Source organism: Aythya marila, assembly GCF_965140915.1.
Source record: "Aythya marila genome assembly, chromosome: 8".
NCBI lineage: Eukaryota > Metazoa > Chordata > Aves > Anseriformes > Anatidae > Aythya > Aythya marila.
The window spans coordinates 7,758,546-7,779,211 of record NC_139049.1 but is presented as its reverse complement, the minus strand read 5'-3'; the positions used below and the strand labels follow the sequence as shown (position 1 = coordinate 7,779,211).

At 40.0% G+C, this 20,666-nt stretch overlaps 1 protein-coding gene across 1 annotated transcript in view; it reads left to right on the top strand.

The window, feature by feature from the left end:
• Positions 1–214: 214 nt before the first annotated feature.
• Positions 215–20,666, top strand: part of CRB1 (crumbs cell polarity complex component 1) — a gene marked incomplete at its 5' end in the record, with an annotated part of 99,367 nt that continues 78,915 nt past the window's right edge. Inside the window, one exon of the mRNA XM_082766585.1 lies at positions 215–290. Within this exon, the coding sequence (XP_082622711.1) occupies positions 215–290 (76 nt within the window). The remainder of the gene's footprint in view (positions 291–20,666) is intronic.

The window sequence follows — 20,666 nt, the reverse complement described above, 5'->3', positions numbered from 1 at the left end:
GACCTGCTGAAGTAAAACCTTAACAACAACTGCCTTCTGAAGCAAAGTCCGTAGGTTTGCAGGGAACGGACTGACGAGGGTCACAGGCAAAGATGGGTTACAGTGGGCTCAGTGCCTTTGGTAGTACCTTGCTTTCAGCGATGAGGAGAAAGCAGTGAGGATCAGCATCAGCCCTCTGGAGAACAGACAACTCGGTGGAGGATGTCCTATCAAGATGAATATGGCTCATTCAAGAATTAACTCTCTACTATTCTTCTACCTCAGTTTTTTGCTGCTCATCCATTTAAAAAGTAAGATTTGTTCTTTTTCTTACTGTTCTGACATGTCCTCTGGGTAGATTTGCTAGACGTGCACTTCCAGCAGGAAGCTTGTGTTGTCAGAAGGCTTTAAAAATTTGATGGAGATGCCAAAAAAGATTTGGTCCAAGAAACTAAGTTGTATAAACTCATTGCGTGATAGCTTTCCTGATGTTCACACTTAAACTTTTTTCTTAAATGAAGAATGAAAACATTTTAAATACTTTGCTTCACATATTGAAAGTACAGCAATAAAGCGTTCCGATAAAATTCTAGCATGTTGATACCATTCATCCAGTAAATTCACACTTAACTCTTTAAAATAAAAGTATTTTGCTAAAACTGTACAAGCTATGTGTTTTAGCAGCACACATTGCTTTACTATATAACCTCTTAGCTTTTTAATTAAAATGTCTCCAGAAATTAAACAACTGATATTTGGGGTACTAAATATGTCCATTATAAGAGAGTATAAAAGTCCAACTATTTTTAATAGAAAAAAATATTTACAGCAAACTTTCACATAAACAGAGGTATTCAAAGTGTTGGAAGTCACAATGGGTTTCCTTGACAATTTTGTCAGATGGCTGAGAGTAAATCCAAGCCAAGGAGGCTAAGTGGCCTCAGCTGGTGAGGCTGATGTATGTTTATGAAAAGCAGTAGCTCTTAAACATGCTTAAAATGAAGACAGGCAGGATGTGTGTCTGTCAGAGGAGGCTGTTTGATTTGCGTATGTTGAATGTGAATTGCAGTAAGACAAAGCTTTGAGCAGCTGCCATTAAACAACAAGACTTGGCATTAGCGTGTGGTGTTGTGTAATCTGGGTCACCTTCTGTTGCTGCATCACTCAAATTGTTACTTGGACAGTTTACATCCCAAACTAAATTAAAGACTGAAAAGCAAACAGATGCAGTTAGATCAACTGGCACTGAAAAAATACCTACTTTGAAATGCAGGAAAAATGACATACAGGATGTAAAAAATCCAGTTTTATCCTTGCAGTTTTCTTTGTCAGGGATCTATTGATGTGAATCAGCAAAGCCAAAATGTTCTGAATTATCTCACAACAGGACTTTCTAGGAAAAGAGAGAACAAACCTTCCACTTTCAAAAAGTGGTTTTTAAAATCTGCGCACAGGAGGATGAACAACCAGAAAGTCTGAGACAGAATCTGCTGTCTAATTAAAAGGAAGTAACAGGAATGGCAATAATTAAGAAAACTCATTTATAAACCAGGCATGCAATTTAGAACAAACCACAAATGCTGCAGGAATCGAGGTAACAAATCAGCTGTTTATAAAATTGAAACAGTCACACTGAAAACATCACACACAAAGAAAGCATTGCTGGGATGTAAATGAGAAAAAAGCCTCCCAAAAATCAGTTAAAAAAAAAAAAAAAAAAAAAAAAAAAGATTAACTACAGGTTTTGGCTTGGACTTTGGCTGAGCTTTGCTTAGCATAGGATATCAAAGGAAAGAAAACTAATCATATGTCATCTTGTGTCTTTTCCTTAACATAGAAGCTGGCTAGGGTGACATTTCAGATGTGGCATGAGTTTTTTTTCTCTGGGATATGGCCATATGGCCGGTCTCAGGCTAGAGGCTTTTCAGTCGTGGAGGACTTGCTTTTCCCCAGGTAGATTTGTGGTAGTTACAAACTGATATAATACAAATTGATATACCAGTGTGCAAAACCTACAGCAGGAGCCAGAATCAGGCTCAGGAGCATCTATCTGTGCACTGTACATGATAATCGTGGGGGTATTTTCTCTCAAGAAAGTCTGTATGCCGCCTGAAACTGCTGAGAACTTCTGTTAATAAAAACTGAACTGTGAACAGGTAAAGCAGGTCGATGCAGAAGAACTGACAGCAATTACCGACTGACTTCCTTATTTAAAAATTAAAGCTGAGAATGACCAAGAGCAAAAAGCAGAGAATAAAGCAGAACAGAGATGATTTCCAATGTGTGTAAACATATCAACCAGGGTTGTTTTTAAGTCAACTGAGTAGATTTGTCTTTCCCCAAAATATTCTAATCATAGATACTACTTAAAGTCTATCATAATTATTTACTCTAAACAACTCGGGAAATACATAGTATTTAGAAGACAAGTTTTCCTGAAGTATACCTGCTTATAATGTTTCTTCCTGCTCATCCTTTCTCCTGAGGTGCACAGTGGTATGCTTGATTGAGAAGTGGGGGACATACACATGGGACACTACGGGATAAAGTGAGACATAGATGGTACACCACAGAACAGTAGATCCTTTAAGAAAAGTTGCAGTTAAATTAAAGCATTTTTCAGGAAAATTGTTCCATAAATATTCTAATATAGCATAAAAGTAATAGGTTGAACTAAAGAAACTTAAACAAATTGTTCAAAAATAATTGTGTTCCCTCCTATTTGTAGAATAGTTAGTTCTTATGTACTTGGGGGAGATTATGAAATACTATTCTTTAATTTCTGTACCATACTAAGAATTAAACTGGTGGTAAGCTTTTATTAAAAATCTTCTGGCTGTACAGAAAGCTTCTATAAAGGTGGAAGTATTATAGAACAGTCCTGTCACTTGTGGCTCCTTTTGAAAACACAGGATGTGTAAAACTGAGCCTTTACATTTTTTGTAACTATTAACACCACTTAACATCAGACTGTACAGTGACAGGACTACAGCCTGTAAATCACAAAAACAACAATTTCAACAAACAATACTTTTATTTTTATTTTTAACTTTAATTTTAATTATATAGTTCTGAGTGCAATTATGCTTCAAAAAACATTTTAGTGTACTCTACCAGGGGCCCAACACCTGCACAAGTACAAGCATGGATGCTCATAAATGCATGCACTTGATTAAAATAAATAAATAAATAAATTACCTATAGTTCCACCCCTGCAAAGTTCTGTTTCCAAACCCATTCCTCCAAGTGACATTATCAGAAACAGAGGGAACTCTGTCCTAGGAAACATGTAAAGGAAAAAAAAAAAAAAAAAAAAAAAAAAAAAAAAAAAAAGATTTTGGCATTACTTGTTCCTGTTTTATTGTAGTAGAAGTTTGAAGGATGCATGGTTCTCTTAAAATCCAATATTTAATTCAGATTTGGATGTAGGCTTTTATGACTGTCACCTGTGCCGAATACACCCCAAGAGATGATCAAATAGAATTGATTAGCTGATGTGGGCAGTAATCAGTTTCTTGCTGCAAAAACCTTTCTATTAGGGACACTGGTTTTCTTGGATCTTAAGGATGGTGGAACAATTAAAAAATGCACTTTTAGTTGGTGTTTCAAGGGAAATGTGAGACCTCAATCACAATGGTATTGAAGAGCAGTAGAAATTAATGTCAGATATTTTATATAATTAGGACAAAAGGAAGAATTAAATTGTGATGCAGAATTGCTCTACTGAAATACTAGCCCAATTTTTAATGTATCACCAAGATTACCATTTATTGGCACGTTAAAAATAATGGATTTTGGCAGTCTTAAAGTTTACTTTGTTTGCTTCTGGGAAGTGAATTTGCACCAGATAGAATTCCTGCTGCCTGACGTGCCATAGAATGGATTGCGTTTTACCTCTTTTCTCAACAATTATTTGTATTCATTTGTGACAATCAATAAACCAGATTTGTTAAGGAAGTAATGGACAGCTTTAAAGCAGGAACTCTTTAAAGAAAAGTTTAACTCTTTCATATTACAGATTTAAAAGAATTTAAAGGTCAACTCTAACAGAACACTACAAGGCTACTTTTATCTCTGAGAAAATTGGTTAAAGAATCTTTTAGTGGATGACTTGTCTTCCTGGAATACACCACTTTTCATGGTGTATTGATTAATGCAATACCTGGAAAGACTTAACTTTGAGGTGATATCTAAAACAACCATCATAGAAAACCCTATAAGTGAAGTAGGTTTTCCAGTTCCCTTAATGTGAAGATGGTGCTCATGGTTATGATTGTTGTAGCTCTGTGTGTAAGCCCTCAACATAAACTGGGTTTATATGCTGCATTAATTGCAAACAATTTGTTTCCAAAAATTACACTAAAACTATGGAAAATTAATCTGTGGTGGATGCAGAGAGTCAGTTCTGCATGAGAAGAGACCGTGAATCATTAGATGCGATAGTTGACAGGAAGCACATCCCAAATCCAGAACAGCATTGATAAATAAATGCTTGTCTAACAACATTTTCCAGCATATAGCTCTGGGAAGAAAGTTGCCTTAAAAAAAAAAAAAAAAAGTGGGGGGAATTATGACAAACAGAGGTATAAGTTAAGCATTGATATTGGAGGTGATTCTGTCTAGGGTCAAGTGCACATTCACATTTTTTTTTAATCTTAATCCAGTTTACAACAAGATGTATTTTCCTGTTATATTTCTGTTTTCAACAAACTTTGTAATGGATAATCTACCCATAATGCAGCATTAGCATATTTTTCTTTTGGCAAAAGTAATTTCAAAACTATATGTAATTTTTTAACCTTTCAAGTGACTTTATGACCTTTCAGCTGAGTTGAGAAAATCCCTATTGATTTTGTAATTATTCCCCCAAATGTTTATAAATTAGGAATGGAATTTCCTTTGAGATTGCTATCAGCGTGCACAAAATATCCAAGCTTTATTTGCACCCCTTTTCTGCCCCTCTGAGACACTGAGGCTATGCAGTTTTTCCCTGTGAAGAAGCTCTTTTAGTTTCCTGCAACTACTCCCATTACCGAACTTCCAATTAATGCTTAATTAGTGTTTTAGGAATAAAGCTCTACCTATAACAACATTTGTGGTTTTGCTCATACTGCCCATCCCTCACTCACACTCAGACAATGCAAGTAGCTTCCTAGCAGAGCACTGTTCAGATGAGCATCTGACACATTCATAGCAGAGGCCGTCCTTCAGCAGGTCCTCATTAGCTTGCTGAGGAGCACAGTACCTGTCGGGGCTGCAGCCACCAATGCTGGAGCACAAGCACCAGGAGCCAGAGGCTTTTCCCTCTGTCCTCATTGCTCTATATTGCACCCGTACTGTATCAAAAATGAAATGTTTTTCAGATGCTTGCCATCATCCTAAAAGAGATTAAAGCAACAGCTTCCTGACCCAATTACAAGGTTTTGGTTTTTCCTCTTTTCATTCATGTATCTCATTACAGATCACACCTCTGTCTCTGGAGTCAAACAAAATCCTGAGAAGGTAGTGTAGTAGCCCTATAATTTTTGAACAAGGAAGTAACTTGGTCAATCTTGTTCCACTTGCATAAAAGTGACATTAAGAACATCCCAACCACATTTGTATTGAATTTGTTTTTAATATACACATAAACCATTCAAAGATGTGTCCATCCAAAGCTTAAAACTAGCTAGTCACGGGTGCATTGGGGGGATTTGGTGGCCTTTGTTTCCTTTTTTTTTTTTAAAAAAAAAAAAACAAAAAAAAAAAAAACAAAACAAAAAAAAACAATTTGGAAAGTTCATTATGAATGGCTCTGGTGTTTTTTTTTTGTTGTTGTTTGTTTGTTTTTCTCTCTCTCTTTTAAAAATTTGTTTATAAGTGACTTAGGGCTCTCCATAACCATTTCATAAATTTACCGTGGACACATTAGAACAGATCTGTGCTGCAGACTGAGAGGAGTTAGTGAAGCACGTCTAGTTCTGCAGTGGGGCAAAACCCATTTAGAGGAAGCAGGAGGATCCCTGTTGGCCACCTGAGCAAAGCTCTGCTGCCATGGTGCCTGGTTTTAGCCCCAACCAGAGCATAGCTCTGCTGACTTCTCTTTTATCTCACCAGAAGTCAGACTGGGCCAACAACAGTGCGGAAGCACTTTTTTTTCTTGGAAGTGCAAGTACTGAGCATAATTTTGACAGTTTTTGGATTAAAGTGCGTATTTCTGGTAAGCATGGGTTGTTTCTTTCCTCCTTGTAACCTTGTCTCAGTTAACAGAGTTGCAAGACAGGAATCTGGAGTTGTTAATTTTTGTTAGACTTCATAAACTTCTGTATAACTGCAGTGATATTAGTTCCTTCAAAATACTACAAAACTGAATTGTCAGAAGAAACAGACCAGTTCATAGCAGGCATACATAGATGGCCAAATTAAATATGCCCCTATCGAAAAGCTATACAAAAAGGCAAGTACTTTTCTGTTAATACATGTAAGACATCAGTGCACTCTTCAGTACAGACGATATCCCATTTTGTGAGAAAGGCAATTAGGGAAATGCTGAAGAGGGACAGAAGAAATAGGAATACATTTAAAGAGATGTGACCTATGAGAAAGGGTCACAGGAGAGAAGCCTGGGGAAGAACACGATTACAATCTTTCCTACTTAAAAGGGAACGGCAATCAAGAAAAACCATGCTAACAGTTGCATGCCGTAAATTCCACATGCAGCAGGCAAGACTGAAGTGAACTTTCCCAATTGCAGGCTAATCAAATCTCTAAATCAGAACATTTTAATGAACAGATGAGATAAATAACTGCTAGAGCATGCCCAGACTGCCGTTTCACAGCTGGTGTTACACAGTCAGAGGGCAGCCAGCACCACCACCTATGGGGTACCTGTGGAGACCTCGGGTGATGGGGACGCAGGGGTCCCAGCCCGCACTGGGGCTGGGGGCAGGCAGGGCACAGCTCCTGGCCGAGGCAAGCAGATGGCACCACAGCTGGGGATTATCAAAACAAAGGCAGCCAGGCACCCAGCCCCATTTGGTGCACAATCAACAATGCTGTCTACATTTCAGCTAGAAAATAGTTTATGCTCATTCTTTGAGATACCAAGCATCCACTCGATGCTCTGGTACTTACATGAGCATTTATTATTATGCTATTGAAGGCACTCATTCCTATAGGGATAGACAGCCCCCATACTAGAAATCATGTCTTGATTGTATACATAGCCATAGTTTGACTACCAGATTTTGGAGTCAAATCACTTTTTTTTTTTTTTTTAAACTTTAATTGAAGTATACTTAATATATTGGCAGTACAATGCAAGGAAATAGTAAAAATTGATAATTAATAATATCGTTTTTGTAGTAAAAGGGCTGAAGAAAAATAAAAAATGGGTTGCCTGCTGAACCTAAATTTTACAGCCAACTTCCCACTTCCCATAAAAGCACAGTGCAAGACAGGAACCTACTGCAGCAAAAGAGATACCACAAAAAGTCCTAGAAAACTCTTTCAACTTTATCTTTCCTGACATACTACAACAAATAATGATTAAATTATTCTACAATTCTTCACCTTGATGTTCATCTAGGAGAAACTTAACTTTTTATGACAATAAACTCACATTTAAAAAATGTCAAGTTTTAAAATATATATATGTAAGTGTCAACTACTAAGCAACATGCATTAGTCCATTCCCCGCAACACTTAATATACAACATATTCCTTCTAATAAATAACTTTGAGCAACAGCAGCTTAACCGCCTTTGATCCTGCTACAGGGGGTTTCAGTTCACAAACCTCTCAATGATGCTTCTTTGTTTTCTTTATAATGCACATCGCAGCATTAAAAGCAAAAAAAGCTGTTTAGACAATGCCTCAATCTCTAAGCAACACTGATTATTCCTTTTACTCTATGGTGGCCCAAAAAGGGAAGAAAGGCCCTGATATTTACATTTTCTACAGGAAGCCTCTAAACCTAATTGACTCATCTGGAGTCACAGGCAGTAGGTAGCAAACAGATAAGTGATGCATATCACTTTCTAGATTGATATTACAGATTAATTTGTTGTTTTTCCAAGACTAACGTGTTTCAATCAGTCCGCACTGTTGTTTTCTCAGCCACTCACAGAGCCATAACTCGTGAAAGCCCTCTCAGAGCAGCAAACAGTGAAACACCCAGCTAAGCCTTTTCCCAACGAGATTCTTCTGTTTACTTTATATTGATTATATTTTAGTCACCCATAAAATGGGTCAACAGAAAATTTGCTTCTGCCTTTTGACAAAAACAACAATAGACAAGGCTTCTCTGTGGGCAGCCTGGCAGGCAGTGACGTGCTCCACGCAGCTGCCACTCAAGCTCCAAAGGGCTCCTTCGGGCTGCAGCAGCACGATGCTCTCCAGGCATCAACAAAGCAAGCCTGCAGCTGCTGCTGCTGCAACTTCAGGGCTAGGGCAGTGCCTGCCTGCCTGAAATCTCATCAACAGGGACAGAAATCAAAATATTTCTCAGGCTAAATAATTCTGTGGGTAGAAAAGGGGCATGGGCTGGGGCTGCTAACCCACTGTGCGTAATGTCCTCGCTCCAGCGGCTAAGGCTCAGAGGCAGAGCCCAGGCAGGGCACTTGCCTGGTACGGTCTTCTCTGCTGGGAAGTACTGTGCTTGAATAATTGTGGCCTGGGTGGATGCTGAGGGGAGAAGCTCCTTGCTTCTTTCTGCTCTTGCTTCCCTTCCCAAGGCTGAGCATACTGGAATCCTATTCCCTTAACCTTTCCTGGAATAAAGGGACAGACAAAGCATCTTTAATTGCATTAGTCAGAGTCTGAAAACAAGATGCATTCCTTCACAGTGCACTCACAGTGCCTGAGAGCAAGGCTTTGGGCAAGCACACTAACCAACCCAGCCCATGCATGCAACCATGGACATGATGGCTTGAGATTTCCTTTGCCTCTGGTTTCTAAGAGGTACCATCGTGTTCCTGCGTTGTGGGAATACCAAAGGCTGGCTGCTCACTGAAGTAGTTAAGCTCAGAGCTGCTCTAATTCAGATTCAGGCTGCCGGGAGAGCTACAGGAGGAGACAAAAGGCAAGCATACATTGGTCACACTCTTCCCTTGACAGCTCTTGTTCTCCCTTGTTGGGGTTTCTAGCAGGGATGGTAGAGCACTTCATTAGCTCTTTGTTCCACAAGGAGGGCCCAGAATTTGACTGTAACACTTTACCTCCTTTCTTTCACTGTGAGCTAGAAGACATTGAAAACAACATCATTTGGCAGGGAGTCAGAGCAAGGACATAGAAAGATAGACAGTCATCAGCCTGCGAGGCTGCAAGCAACTGTAATTTAAGTAACCTGCACTGATGAATTAATCACAGTATGGAATCCAAAACTCTCACTGTAATAATCTAGCCTTGAGAAAACATCTGTATGCAGCAATAGCTTCAAGTGTGTCTTGCTAAGCTTTGTGACAACTCAGAGGTGCTTAAGCAGCCAAGTACTGCCCTTGCTGTGGCTAACCACCCGTGAACCTGAACAAAGTTAAGTGCCCATGCTGCAGAAAAAAGAAAGCAGGGTCTGTTATCAGCAAAAAGTCTGGGGTATAACTCACCAACCTCCTAAAAGCTGGAAAATGAACCTCAGAGCACGTCTGGAGTTATGCACATCACCATGCTGCTGCTTGGACATCAGCCAGGTCTGGTGCAGCAGTGGTGCAGCTGTGTTAGCACTGTGCTGAATCTCTCAGCATGAGCTCTTGCAGAACACATTAGCTGAGGCTCTGGGTCACGTTAACACAGCTGAATGACACCTGGATTAGAGCTGGCTCAAAGCATGAAAAAGGAGTTCTGTCTGTACCTACCCACGTACATCTTGTTATTTATGCAGGCATTTTTCCAGGGTCTCTCTGAAATGCAGTGCTAAATATCCCATAACAATCCACTGATGATCCCATTTTGGTGGGGTGGAAGAGGAAAGTGGAGCTCAGGATTACATGCACAGTTCTGGAAATGTTGATTATGTGCCACCAAAGGTGTAATTCAGTTGCAGTGGCCAAGATATGGAGTCTGCAGGCCATGTAGCATGTAGTTCCTCTTTGAATCTGCTGACTCCAAGAGCTTTGAGATGGGCAAAAACACTGCTGAGGTCTGATACAGTGTACAGCAGCCCAAACTGTAGCTGCTCCTCTCCAGCAGCCCCTTACCTTCCTTTGACAGCCTAATGTATATTGTACAGAGAGAAGATGCACCAAGTCTCCTAAGCTAAGAAAACAAACATTGCATAACAAGATAGCAATGACGGGAGGGAAGAAGCCAGAGAATGGCATCAATATATCAGAAATTACATTAGAAATATTGAATGGAAAAATGATACATATGGCCCTTGTAGGCTCTGTTCCAAATCAGCCTACAAAACCATAGTTAAAATAAAGTTGAAAGTAAAGCTATCCTCAAACATAGGAAAATAAGAAGAACGTGTTGGTGGGAATGATAAACCAAAACTCTTTGCTGTCTACTCGTATACTTATTTGGAGCAGAACAGAAACTCATGAGAACAGAAACAAAATAGTTGCCTCTACAATACAATGGCAAAAAGTAAATCTGGACAACATTTAGTAGGACCCACCAATTCAAACTTTCTATCTAAACGCATTCTTTCTCTCACATTAAAGACTGCTGACATTTGTATGTCTTTATTCACTAATGGTACTGAACGTTTTGCAAGCCTCTATCTGTGTAAAAACGCCCTCTGCTTGATGTAACAAGAACTATCTGTACTGTTCTCTCTTGAGCATGTCTTAAATGTCTGATTCAATTTAGTCTAACATCCAGGCATTCTGGAGCTCATGGCAAAGTGCAAGAAGAGCAAGGTGGCTAAAATCAATTGATATTTCTGCATTCAAATGACTGATTCCAAAGAACACTGAAGAACAAGTAGACATCCCAGAACTTCTGCCATTGTCTATGCTAGCGACAAGTGAAAAGACAGAGTATTTAGGTGAAAAACTTAATGCAATTAAACAGCAGAAAAGATTGACACTAAACACCTTTGGGGAATCTTTCCGGCAGACTACCCTAATAACTCAACCAGCAATGGAAAGAAGGAAGAGGCTGCAGTTCTGCACACATAGCAAAACAAAAACAGATGTATCACTGTAGTTAAATTCTGGCCTGAAAATCATAAGAGCTCCTTCAGATACTGCACTTTGTTGGGGAAAAATGCACATTTACTCAAATTCATACAGACATTTCCTGTTCTTGAAGATCTCTGTAAGCATTCTCACAGTCCAGTGACTTATGAAAACTGCCCAGAGTGGACCTCATGCATCCCCAAGCTCCCAATTGTTTTGCTGCAGTAAGTGATCCGTATGTTGTAGGTACTTCCAGTATTCCATGTATAGCATTCAACAGAGGTGATTTCAGTTTTACTTAATCTGGTTCACCTTTAAAAGTCCACTGGTTTCAGTGAAGATGCTGCTGTGCTGTCCAGTTCAGGCCAGCATGGCTTTTCTTTACATAACAGGAAATTTGTGGTTGCAATCAGGAGTGGCTTCTTTTCAAGCAGATGGATAATGATGTTCTTTGAGATACTCAATGAATCAGAAATAGGACTACACATATTAATCTTCACTAAAGAATTTTTCTGGCTGGCAATGTTGCTCTCTGCTCATTGTATCTAAGCTCTTAAATTAAGCTTTTAGTAATCTTCATTACTACTAAAACCAAATGGATGCTGTTATTGGACTTCACAGGAATTTCTGTATAGCATACATGGCAACCAGTTAGAAACTTTTGCATTCTGAATTGTATCTTTATTTCTTCAGGCTTGCATAGAAATATACTGCTCTAGCAGAAAGCCACACGATGACCTGCCAATGCTATTTAGTTATGCCTCAGTGAGAGGCATAACTCGGTGTCACCTTCCTATGGACAGAGGAAGTCTCTTCTTACTTTTATTAACATAACTACAAATACTTGGATAACAGAGATTGATTTTCCTGTCTTCTTTTAGCCTTGCACATCTTTTACGCCATGGCCCTGAATCAGCCCAAGGAATGTTGGGTGCTCACGGATGACTGTGTCTTTTCTGCAGTCACCGATGAGCACCAGCATTTCTGTTAACCATAGGCACGAGGTTACACGTGCTTACAGTGAGCCTGGTTTCTAGGATATAGGTGATTTTTAAGCAAATCATTATGGACAGTTATGAGGAATTAATATACCATCGGTAATAGGTGCTAAGCTTTCTGCCCTAGTTGACACTGCTTTGAGCAAGTGGGTTGGACTGGATCACCTCCAGGAGCCCCCTCCAACCTCATCTGTTCCATGATTCTTTCCTGTGAGCCACTTCAAGCTGAGATGAGGCCATTACTGTGGTGCTGGTATAGCAGTTACTTCAGGGCCTATATCAGAAAAGCCGTCCAACAGACCCTGGAACATTTATTAACATTCAGTAACAAAGAGATCATTATAGCTTGCAGGAAGCTGGTTAGTGACAGAAAAAATTGGGGATGGAAAACAAGATGGGAAATAAGATTCTAAAGTATATTTCAGACTCCATTTGAAAAAAAAAAAAAAAAAGTGCAAGAAAAACCAGTTACTAGCTCCATACAGAAATTCAGGATCCCCACTCCATTACCACCTTAGTGCAGACTTGGTACAAAACCTCTTCAGTCCCCCTGCAGAGCAGTACAAATGCAAACACAGTCCCCCCAAGTTCAGAAATGTATCCTGACATCAAGGCTGACAGTCTTGAAACGGGGAAAGCTCCTGCAGAACAAAGTAATGAATACTCAGCTGCCCCAGGAACATCTGCAAAATTCGCCACTTGCCTTTTAAAAAAATTCGAGTGTTTTTAAGATCTTGACCTTGATGAGAGGTCCAGTGATTCAGCTTTTCATACTGCAGTCATGCCCTATTCCAGCTATTACATGCCTCATTTCTGTTAATCTTCTCTAATTAGTTCTGCTTCTCAAGTGAAGTCTTTGAATCTAACATTTTCCTGTGCTAATAGTGAGGGCTTTGCTTTCATGTTCAAGGTCAGACTGGTGTTTCACCCTGTAAAACTCATTTGTCCTTCCAGCACTTACACCTAAATACTGAGTTTAATTTTAGTCTCTCTCAAAGAATTTTACTGACTTTCAAGTTATTGTTAAAGTTGTGAATGTACTAAAAGCCAGCAGAGCCATGCAAGTGTAGAGGAATAGGCTCTTTTTGGATTATTTCTCCTTGCAAATACGCAGATTTTTTTCCCATAGAAGTATCTTCATTTTTTTTTTCCCCTCAAGAAGAATTTGTTTTTACAAAACATAACTAGATTGAGCGTCAGTCTGTAAGTAGGCAGCATCTCAGTTTTACAGGTGAGAATCCTGAGTTCGAGAAGGGTGAGGTGAATACCTCTCATTCAGTGGGAGAGTTGTGAATACAATCCAAAATTATCTCCCTGTTCCATGTTCGAGCTACTAAATTTAGACCTTACATTTCTCACTTCATATGTTACAAACACATGCATATATATATACACTTACATAGGAAGGGAGACACTTTTCCAGTTTTGTAATGAGTCTGAAAGAAACTTGAGACCTATAATATAGCAACCTTTCTTTTTTATACAATTATTATTTATTTGTTCTTGCAATAAGTACAGCCAATCCTTGTGTGCTGTTTCCATTGTGAGCTGGAATAATTTCCTTTGCACATCACTTTGATAACTCTTAGCCTTCTTTTAGGAAGGGATCAATGCACCCTCTGTAGTCACTTACACGCCATCCTACAGACTTCCCTTTCTGAAGACTGGTGAGATGCAGCAATTTCAGGAGGCACACAATGGCTGAGGTGTGAACACTAATGGGAGGAGGCATCTGAGGCACTCTTCTCCAGCTGATGCTCGACTCAAAATGGCAGATTATTTTCAGGTTAAAAAGAAGTCCAGGCAAGGGGGAAATTCAACATTCAGAAATGACTTAGGCTACAATAAGTTTAAGCAGCTTACTTAGAGCATTGCTGCGGCAGCTATGGACAAAATTTGTAGTTCACCTTAAAATCATCACCCAAGTTTGATGCTTTTAGATTTAACGTGGTCATACACAGCAAATAGACGTAATACAGGAATAGGATGACATTAAACTATCAAGTGTTTTAAATGGTTACTTTCAGTTATTTCATAGGCAACAGGTCAGAAAACCTGCTAACTATTCAACCTTCTTCCTTTCAATAAAATAATAATAAATATATAAATGAGATATTTAGGAAATACTTAGCAGTTTCACCTTTAAATAGCTCACTACCAATTCTCATATCTGAAAATACTACCTGTGAAGCATTTTGAGAGGCTTATGGTAATGTAACCCTAGAAACTATAGGAGTGTTGTTTGTTTGTTTGAAAAAAAAAAAAAAAAAAAAAAAAAAAAAAAGCTCTTCAGTGGGATTTATAAAGACATTCAGAAATCACTAAAAATGTTTTTTTCCCTCCAGAGCTGAAATGAGAAAAAGCACCATACACATGCATAAAGAAAAAAAAATTAATCATAGACTCACTGCGAGATCAGCGTTTCATTTTAAAACCTGGAAACTATTCTAAAAGTGAGCTGCACCTCACTCTGAAAGAGCCTTTTTGAATCCCTGTTCTTTGACTTTTGAGAAAGCTTTCTTGTTACAAACTTGAAGCTTAAATCAGAATGGTGTCCAATTGATAGGGAACAGTCTAGAAAATATGGGACTGGATTTAGGTAGGAAAGCACGCTTGCAAATTGTTTTTTTTCAGTCAAACTCCAAGTTGTCACTCAGACATGTTCATGCAATAACCTAGATATCCCCACTTTCTTCTCTCCTGCTTATGGTGACAATGATTTTATCATAGAAATATTTTCTCTATGGAGTGCTGAGTACTGACAGTTTTCTCTTTCCCTACTTCAAAGCATCACCCTTATATATTTGCCTTGACACTGTCTTCACATCATCTTGACATTGTTCTGACATTTCCAAAGACTCAATCACTGTAGCAAGCAGCCAGGGCAATGCAGAGAAGGAAATTGTTATGAAAATTGTTAGGGAACTGTGAAGAATTGTATACTAGCAAAAATAAGATTTTGCTTTTTTAAAATCAGATTCCAAGCAGATTTTAATAAAAGCTGCTTTATGAAAGCTTCAGCCAAGGCTGGCAAAAAAACAGCTCAAAGAACTCTGTTGGCAGTTGTGGATTCTGGACCTGACATTCAGATGTTGAAGTGACAGCCACTCTCATTGCTCTGAATTCAGGTCCTTTATGAAAGCAACATCAGCTCACCTCCTGCGGCACGCAGCCTGCTAGAATAGTATGAGGTGTTGACTTGAGGAACTCCTCAGCAAGTAATCTGCAGTCCTCTTCAGGGCAGCCAGGAAAAAAAAAAAAAAAGATGAAAACGGAAAAAGAGTGGCTGGAGCGTTACTGCCTTTTGCTAATGATAAAACACAACTTATAGAAGTAGCCTGGAAAGAGAGTATTGCCTATCAATCGATCTAACAACTGTTCAATGTTGTGGTAGGAGGCCAAAAAATCAGCACATGTGATGTAACTTTCGGAAGTTTTACGTACCAAATAATCTAGGAGAGGGGGAAAACAAAGCAAACTACATTTAGTGAAACTCTGCTCAAAGAATCTGCTCAAAGAAAAGGAAGAAAAAAGTATTGAAGGGCAAATGTACAAGTCTGAAAGAATCTTGGTATCCAGTGCATCAGCATCACTTGTACATGCAGATAAAGCCCTCAACACTCCTGAAAGGCATTGCTTAGCCAGGCACTTAGAAATAAAATCAGGTCACTATATCAACTCCAAACGTACAAACATTAACATTTGGCATCTTTTAGATGCCAAAGCACAATAAACACACTGAAAAGACTGACATTTGAAAAATTGTCAACATGCCTGAGATTTTCAGTATTTGAAGAAGTTGGGAACAAACTTTTAGTTCTGTGTTTGTACAATAGCTAGGACAACAGATTTCAGGAAATTCACTGATGTCAATAAGCTAGCAGGTAAAGAATAGACCCAAACCTGGAAATCTGGAGCTACTCTGAGGATATCAGTCACGTTCTTAGTGAAGCTCATGGTGACCAATTTCTTAACTATTTTTTTTTTTTGGGGGGGTGGGTACAGACACAATGAAGTGCTTAGAGACGACATACGTTTCTGACAAGTCAAGCTTTAGTTATTTTGTCAAATGGCTGAAACACACCAATTTGAATAAGAATTCTGATCATGAAGAATCACATTATTCCCCACACACATGCACACAAGAAATCTCTGCACATAGGCAGCTTTGATACTAATCCAAAAGACTGAGTACTTAAAAGAACACCTAGGTAATACAACAACAATTCCTTTATAGAACTATATGATACTTGCATGCAACCCACATCTTACCTGAAAAGCCCTGTGAAAGCACATCCACTACAAAGCAGAGCAGAGCCCATCAGCATGGCAGACTGCATCACCCGGTAGGCGACACGCAGTGGTTCCTGGGAGTCAGACAAGCATGAGTCCTCCAGGACAAGCATAGGTCTCCCTCTCCTGCTCCGCTGAAGCAACTTACTTTCTTGCCCCTAAGGTAACTAGGGAGGGGAGGTGATCTGACACTTGGTTCCCTTTGCTGCAGAGCCCCAGGCCTTTATCAGAGAAGCCCTATGCCTCGTGATCCAGGTGAACAAGTAGCTCTGTGTAGAGCCAATACCAAATTACCTGGGTAGGGCTGGCTACCTCAGTGCTCAGGACAGTAGAGCTGGCAGCTGGGCACTAACTTCTCCTTACAGAGCACAGGTTCTTCACTAAAACCTCCCAGACTGCAGGACTAGCCTGTCAATGGATGCCTGAATAACCAGACAGAGGCTCAGGCTCCAGAGCTACAAGAAACCTCGGCCACCTCCCACCACCCACCCCATTAGCACCCTAATGAGGCAAGGAGGGGCAAGGGAGCAAAAGTGCTAATTTGTAATCTGCTGACTGACCTGCAGCTGGCTCTGCATAGCTGCCCCAACAGGTATCTGCCCCAGGTTGCTGATAAAGTTAATGTTTTGGTTTCTCGAATGTAAGCCATACATGCTATACATGGAAAATATAGTGATTTGTGCATCTAAGCAGGTGTATTTATCACAGCAAGGTGAAGAAAATGTTAGTAAAAATTTCTTGCTACAACAGAATATACAGAAATAAACCTCTCCTAGTCAACAAATGTAATTTCTGTTGATAATAGATGACAAAAATAAATCAAAATATGTAATTATGGACATACAATACTGAGAGTAATCTGGGCATGCACAACTACAAATGGATGCTTATCAGTTTATTGCTATTTGCCACAGTTGCCATCAATTTTGTGGCTAATTTCATATGTTCAAACATATTTTGTTCCTTTTAAACGAGACACTGTTTTAGGGACACAGTGGCAGTGCCTTGTTCTGTCCAAGAATCTCCATAATTAATAATCCCAACAATCAAAGGAAATGTGATCCTAAGAGAAAATGTCTTTTGAGAATCCCCAGGTGCTAAGTACCGCGAATTGCTTCCCAATCTGTTCTGCAGCCTCTCAGCACAGTATGCTGCGTGGTGCCCTTTGGGATCATCAAACAAGCTCCATCATGGAGCTCTCAGCCAAAAGACCCCCAGTGAGACAATCATTTGATATTTATCATATATTTATTATTGCCATCAAATCTTTCTTATTTTTTTTTTCTGGTCAGCCCTTTATTGTTACACAGATCTCATTTATTAGCATAATTTAATACAAAATTTATAGCATAATTTAATACAAAGTAGGGGCAGGATCCTACCCTATAATGTCTGTACTGGTAAGTCAGGACGGGTGTCACTGTGAGAAAGGGCTCTGCACCCAAAATACAGTATTCTTTCTCCCTGCGTCCTGTGAGAGTATTTGTGTGACACAAGGCTCCCCTGTCACTGTGTGAGCATTTCAGCACAGCTCTGGAAGCATCTGGGTTATGCTGCCAGACTGGTGCCTGGTGACCCTGTGTCTTGGGGCTACAGCTACTGCAGTCACTTCCACCATGTTCCTGTAACTTCCCACTGCTGCCAGGCAAACCCCAGTTTGCTTTGGCTCAGGTCTCAGAGGAAGAGAAGAGGAATGCCTGGAAAAGATCTGCGGTAAGAAAGGGAATTGGGAAAGGAAAGAGAGGAGTCAGATCTGTCGCTTACATAAATAAAATAGAGGAATTAAAGGAGATTATGAACAGAGAAAGTAAAAACTCCCCCCCCAAAAATGACAGCACTATACTGATTGCTACTATATAGTGTTTAGTCAAGGTTTAAAATTTTATATCCTTTTACTGGCAAAATCCTTGCTGCTCTAATTTTGATGAGGCCTTGCTGGGTATTATTCATTTATAACAGGTATTTAATGCCCTGGTAGCAGGAGTTTTTTATGCTAAAACACACACCCTCATTATGCTTATTGAAACAATTTGCCTTTTAGTGATATTCCTCCAATGAGAGAGGAATTATTCCTTACTGTTCCCCACAGAAGGCTCCCGGGCTCCCTGACACTGGTGAATCTTGTTTTTCTGCACCTCTACAATAAACACCTCACAAAGGTTTCAGAGAAAACCCTAATGGCAGAGGGGATTTTCAGTTCCCATTCTTGCTGTTCCTGTGGGCTGGGTGACTCCTGTGAGCGTCAGCCCTGAGCCCTGGCAGTCAGATGCCCAGGGAGGGAATGTGCTCTGGGCCTGACAGGCAACAAGTTGCAGAAAACATCCTGCACTCGAGCTGTGGGCAACCACACAAAACCGAAGACGAGCTTGTGATCTGTCACCTCGAGGAAACTTCAGGATAAAAGGCCAGTCTGACATCCCACTTCTCTGTGAGGACAGGTTCCTGGTGCTTTGAGTTAGAATAGAGAGAGATTAGTGCTGTAAAGAAATCAGCTGCCTTGGAAAACAGCTTTGGCTATGGCTGTACTGCTAAATGGTCTGGCACTTCTAGAGATGATACATCACAATACTGAAGTTTACAACCAGGCATAAAGACCTCAGCCTCCTCCTTTGGAGGCTGAACAGCCCAGTGACCTCAGCCAGTCCTCATACGTGTTCCCCTCTAGGCCCTTCACCATCTTTGTAGCCCTCCTCTGGACACTCCCCAACAGTTTTTTGAATTTTCCTAGCAGCCTTCAGAAGTTCACAAGTATCTCTCTGTGGAAAAAGAGTTTCTGTCATCCCTCAAACTCAGTTCAAGACAAGTCCTCCTATGACAGAAAACGATATTAATTTTATTTTTTCTCTCAGCTTTTTGTTTCATTTGATTACACTGCATTGCAATCAGGTGCAATTGAGTCCTAGGGTGTCATCAAGCAAGAGTTTGGCCAGTCCTCTCTAGGACTGTACTATGGGCAAGGAAAGGGTGGTGGCTGTTAGGGAAAGCTGGAATGACAGCCCTGAAGGTTATACAGTGTGTTGGGGGTCAAAATATGGTTTGGCATTAATGAGCAAACAGTTCTTGAAAAAAGAGGACAGGAAATCATGATGGTCTGCAGACTAAGACTAGTCTGAAATTTAATTTCATGTGGCTTAGAGTCTTCTTAGGATCTGTTTCTGAACTTACTCTAGAAATAAGACATTCTCTCCTCATGTAAAGCCATGAACTAAATCTTTCATCTGTTTCAAGTTAGAATATTTTTAGGAGGCCACAATATAAATATACCATCTACTACTCTTGGAGGTGAGGGAAGCTACCCCAGAGGTCACCTTGTAGCAGTGACCATGGTGGAGCTTCACTCTTACCTGAAACTGTAGCACTCTCTCCTACTGGAAAACCCCACACTGCCGCATCCTTCTCTCAGGTCTATGACTGATTTTTACCTGTGGGAGGTCAGTAAGAGCAACTGGTACAGATCACGACCATATTATAATTCTCCACCAATCTCAAGGTGATGGTTTTGGCCTCACTGGTAGCAGCTGTAAGCATCAGAGCTCAGCAGGTGGAGTTTTTGGTTGCGCCAGTCTCCCCATTCAACTCTAGCCTGTCCTGAAATACAGGAGCTGCAACTTTCCTCAAGCAGTTTCTAAATCCTAATTCATGATTAGCTCATGTAAGGAAGAAATCATAACTGATTTCTACACAAAATGATTTAGTAAATAACAGAAAGGGCTACGATGTGAACTCCCCTACGAAGGTTACTACTCTGCAGAAGACTGATTCCTCCGTACTCTGTGCATTGTAGCTGCACTGAGGCTTTCTTCTGACTCATATAGCATTTAAATCACTGCACTCTGTGTATCCAGCAAAATAATGCTAATCTGCCACAGGGCTGATTGTTTTTTAAAGTCTAGAGAGACTAGAGAAGCAGCATCATGATTTTGATACAAGAGTGCTGTTACATTGCATGAAACTGAAATTGTATGAGAAAAGGACTACACATCCAGCAAGCCTGGAGGGACAACATGCGCTCCGGTGGCTGTGTCATCAGTGCGACGCTAGTCAAAAGTTGGAGCTGATCTTGTTGTTCTGCTGCATTTTGTTGACTTCAGCAAAGTTTAGTCCCCAGCTGTGTTACTGAGAACCTACTGGAGGCAATCCCCACATCTGCACATATCAGTACACAGCTCTGCACTTAGAAACTTTAAAACATTTGCTTCTTTACAGACTTCAAAGCAAGCACAGCAAGCCAGCTGGAGGATGAAATAGATCTATAAAACCCTTATGCACTTTGTCATGGTTTTCGCCCCTGTTCTAG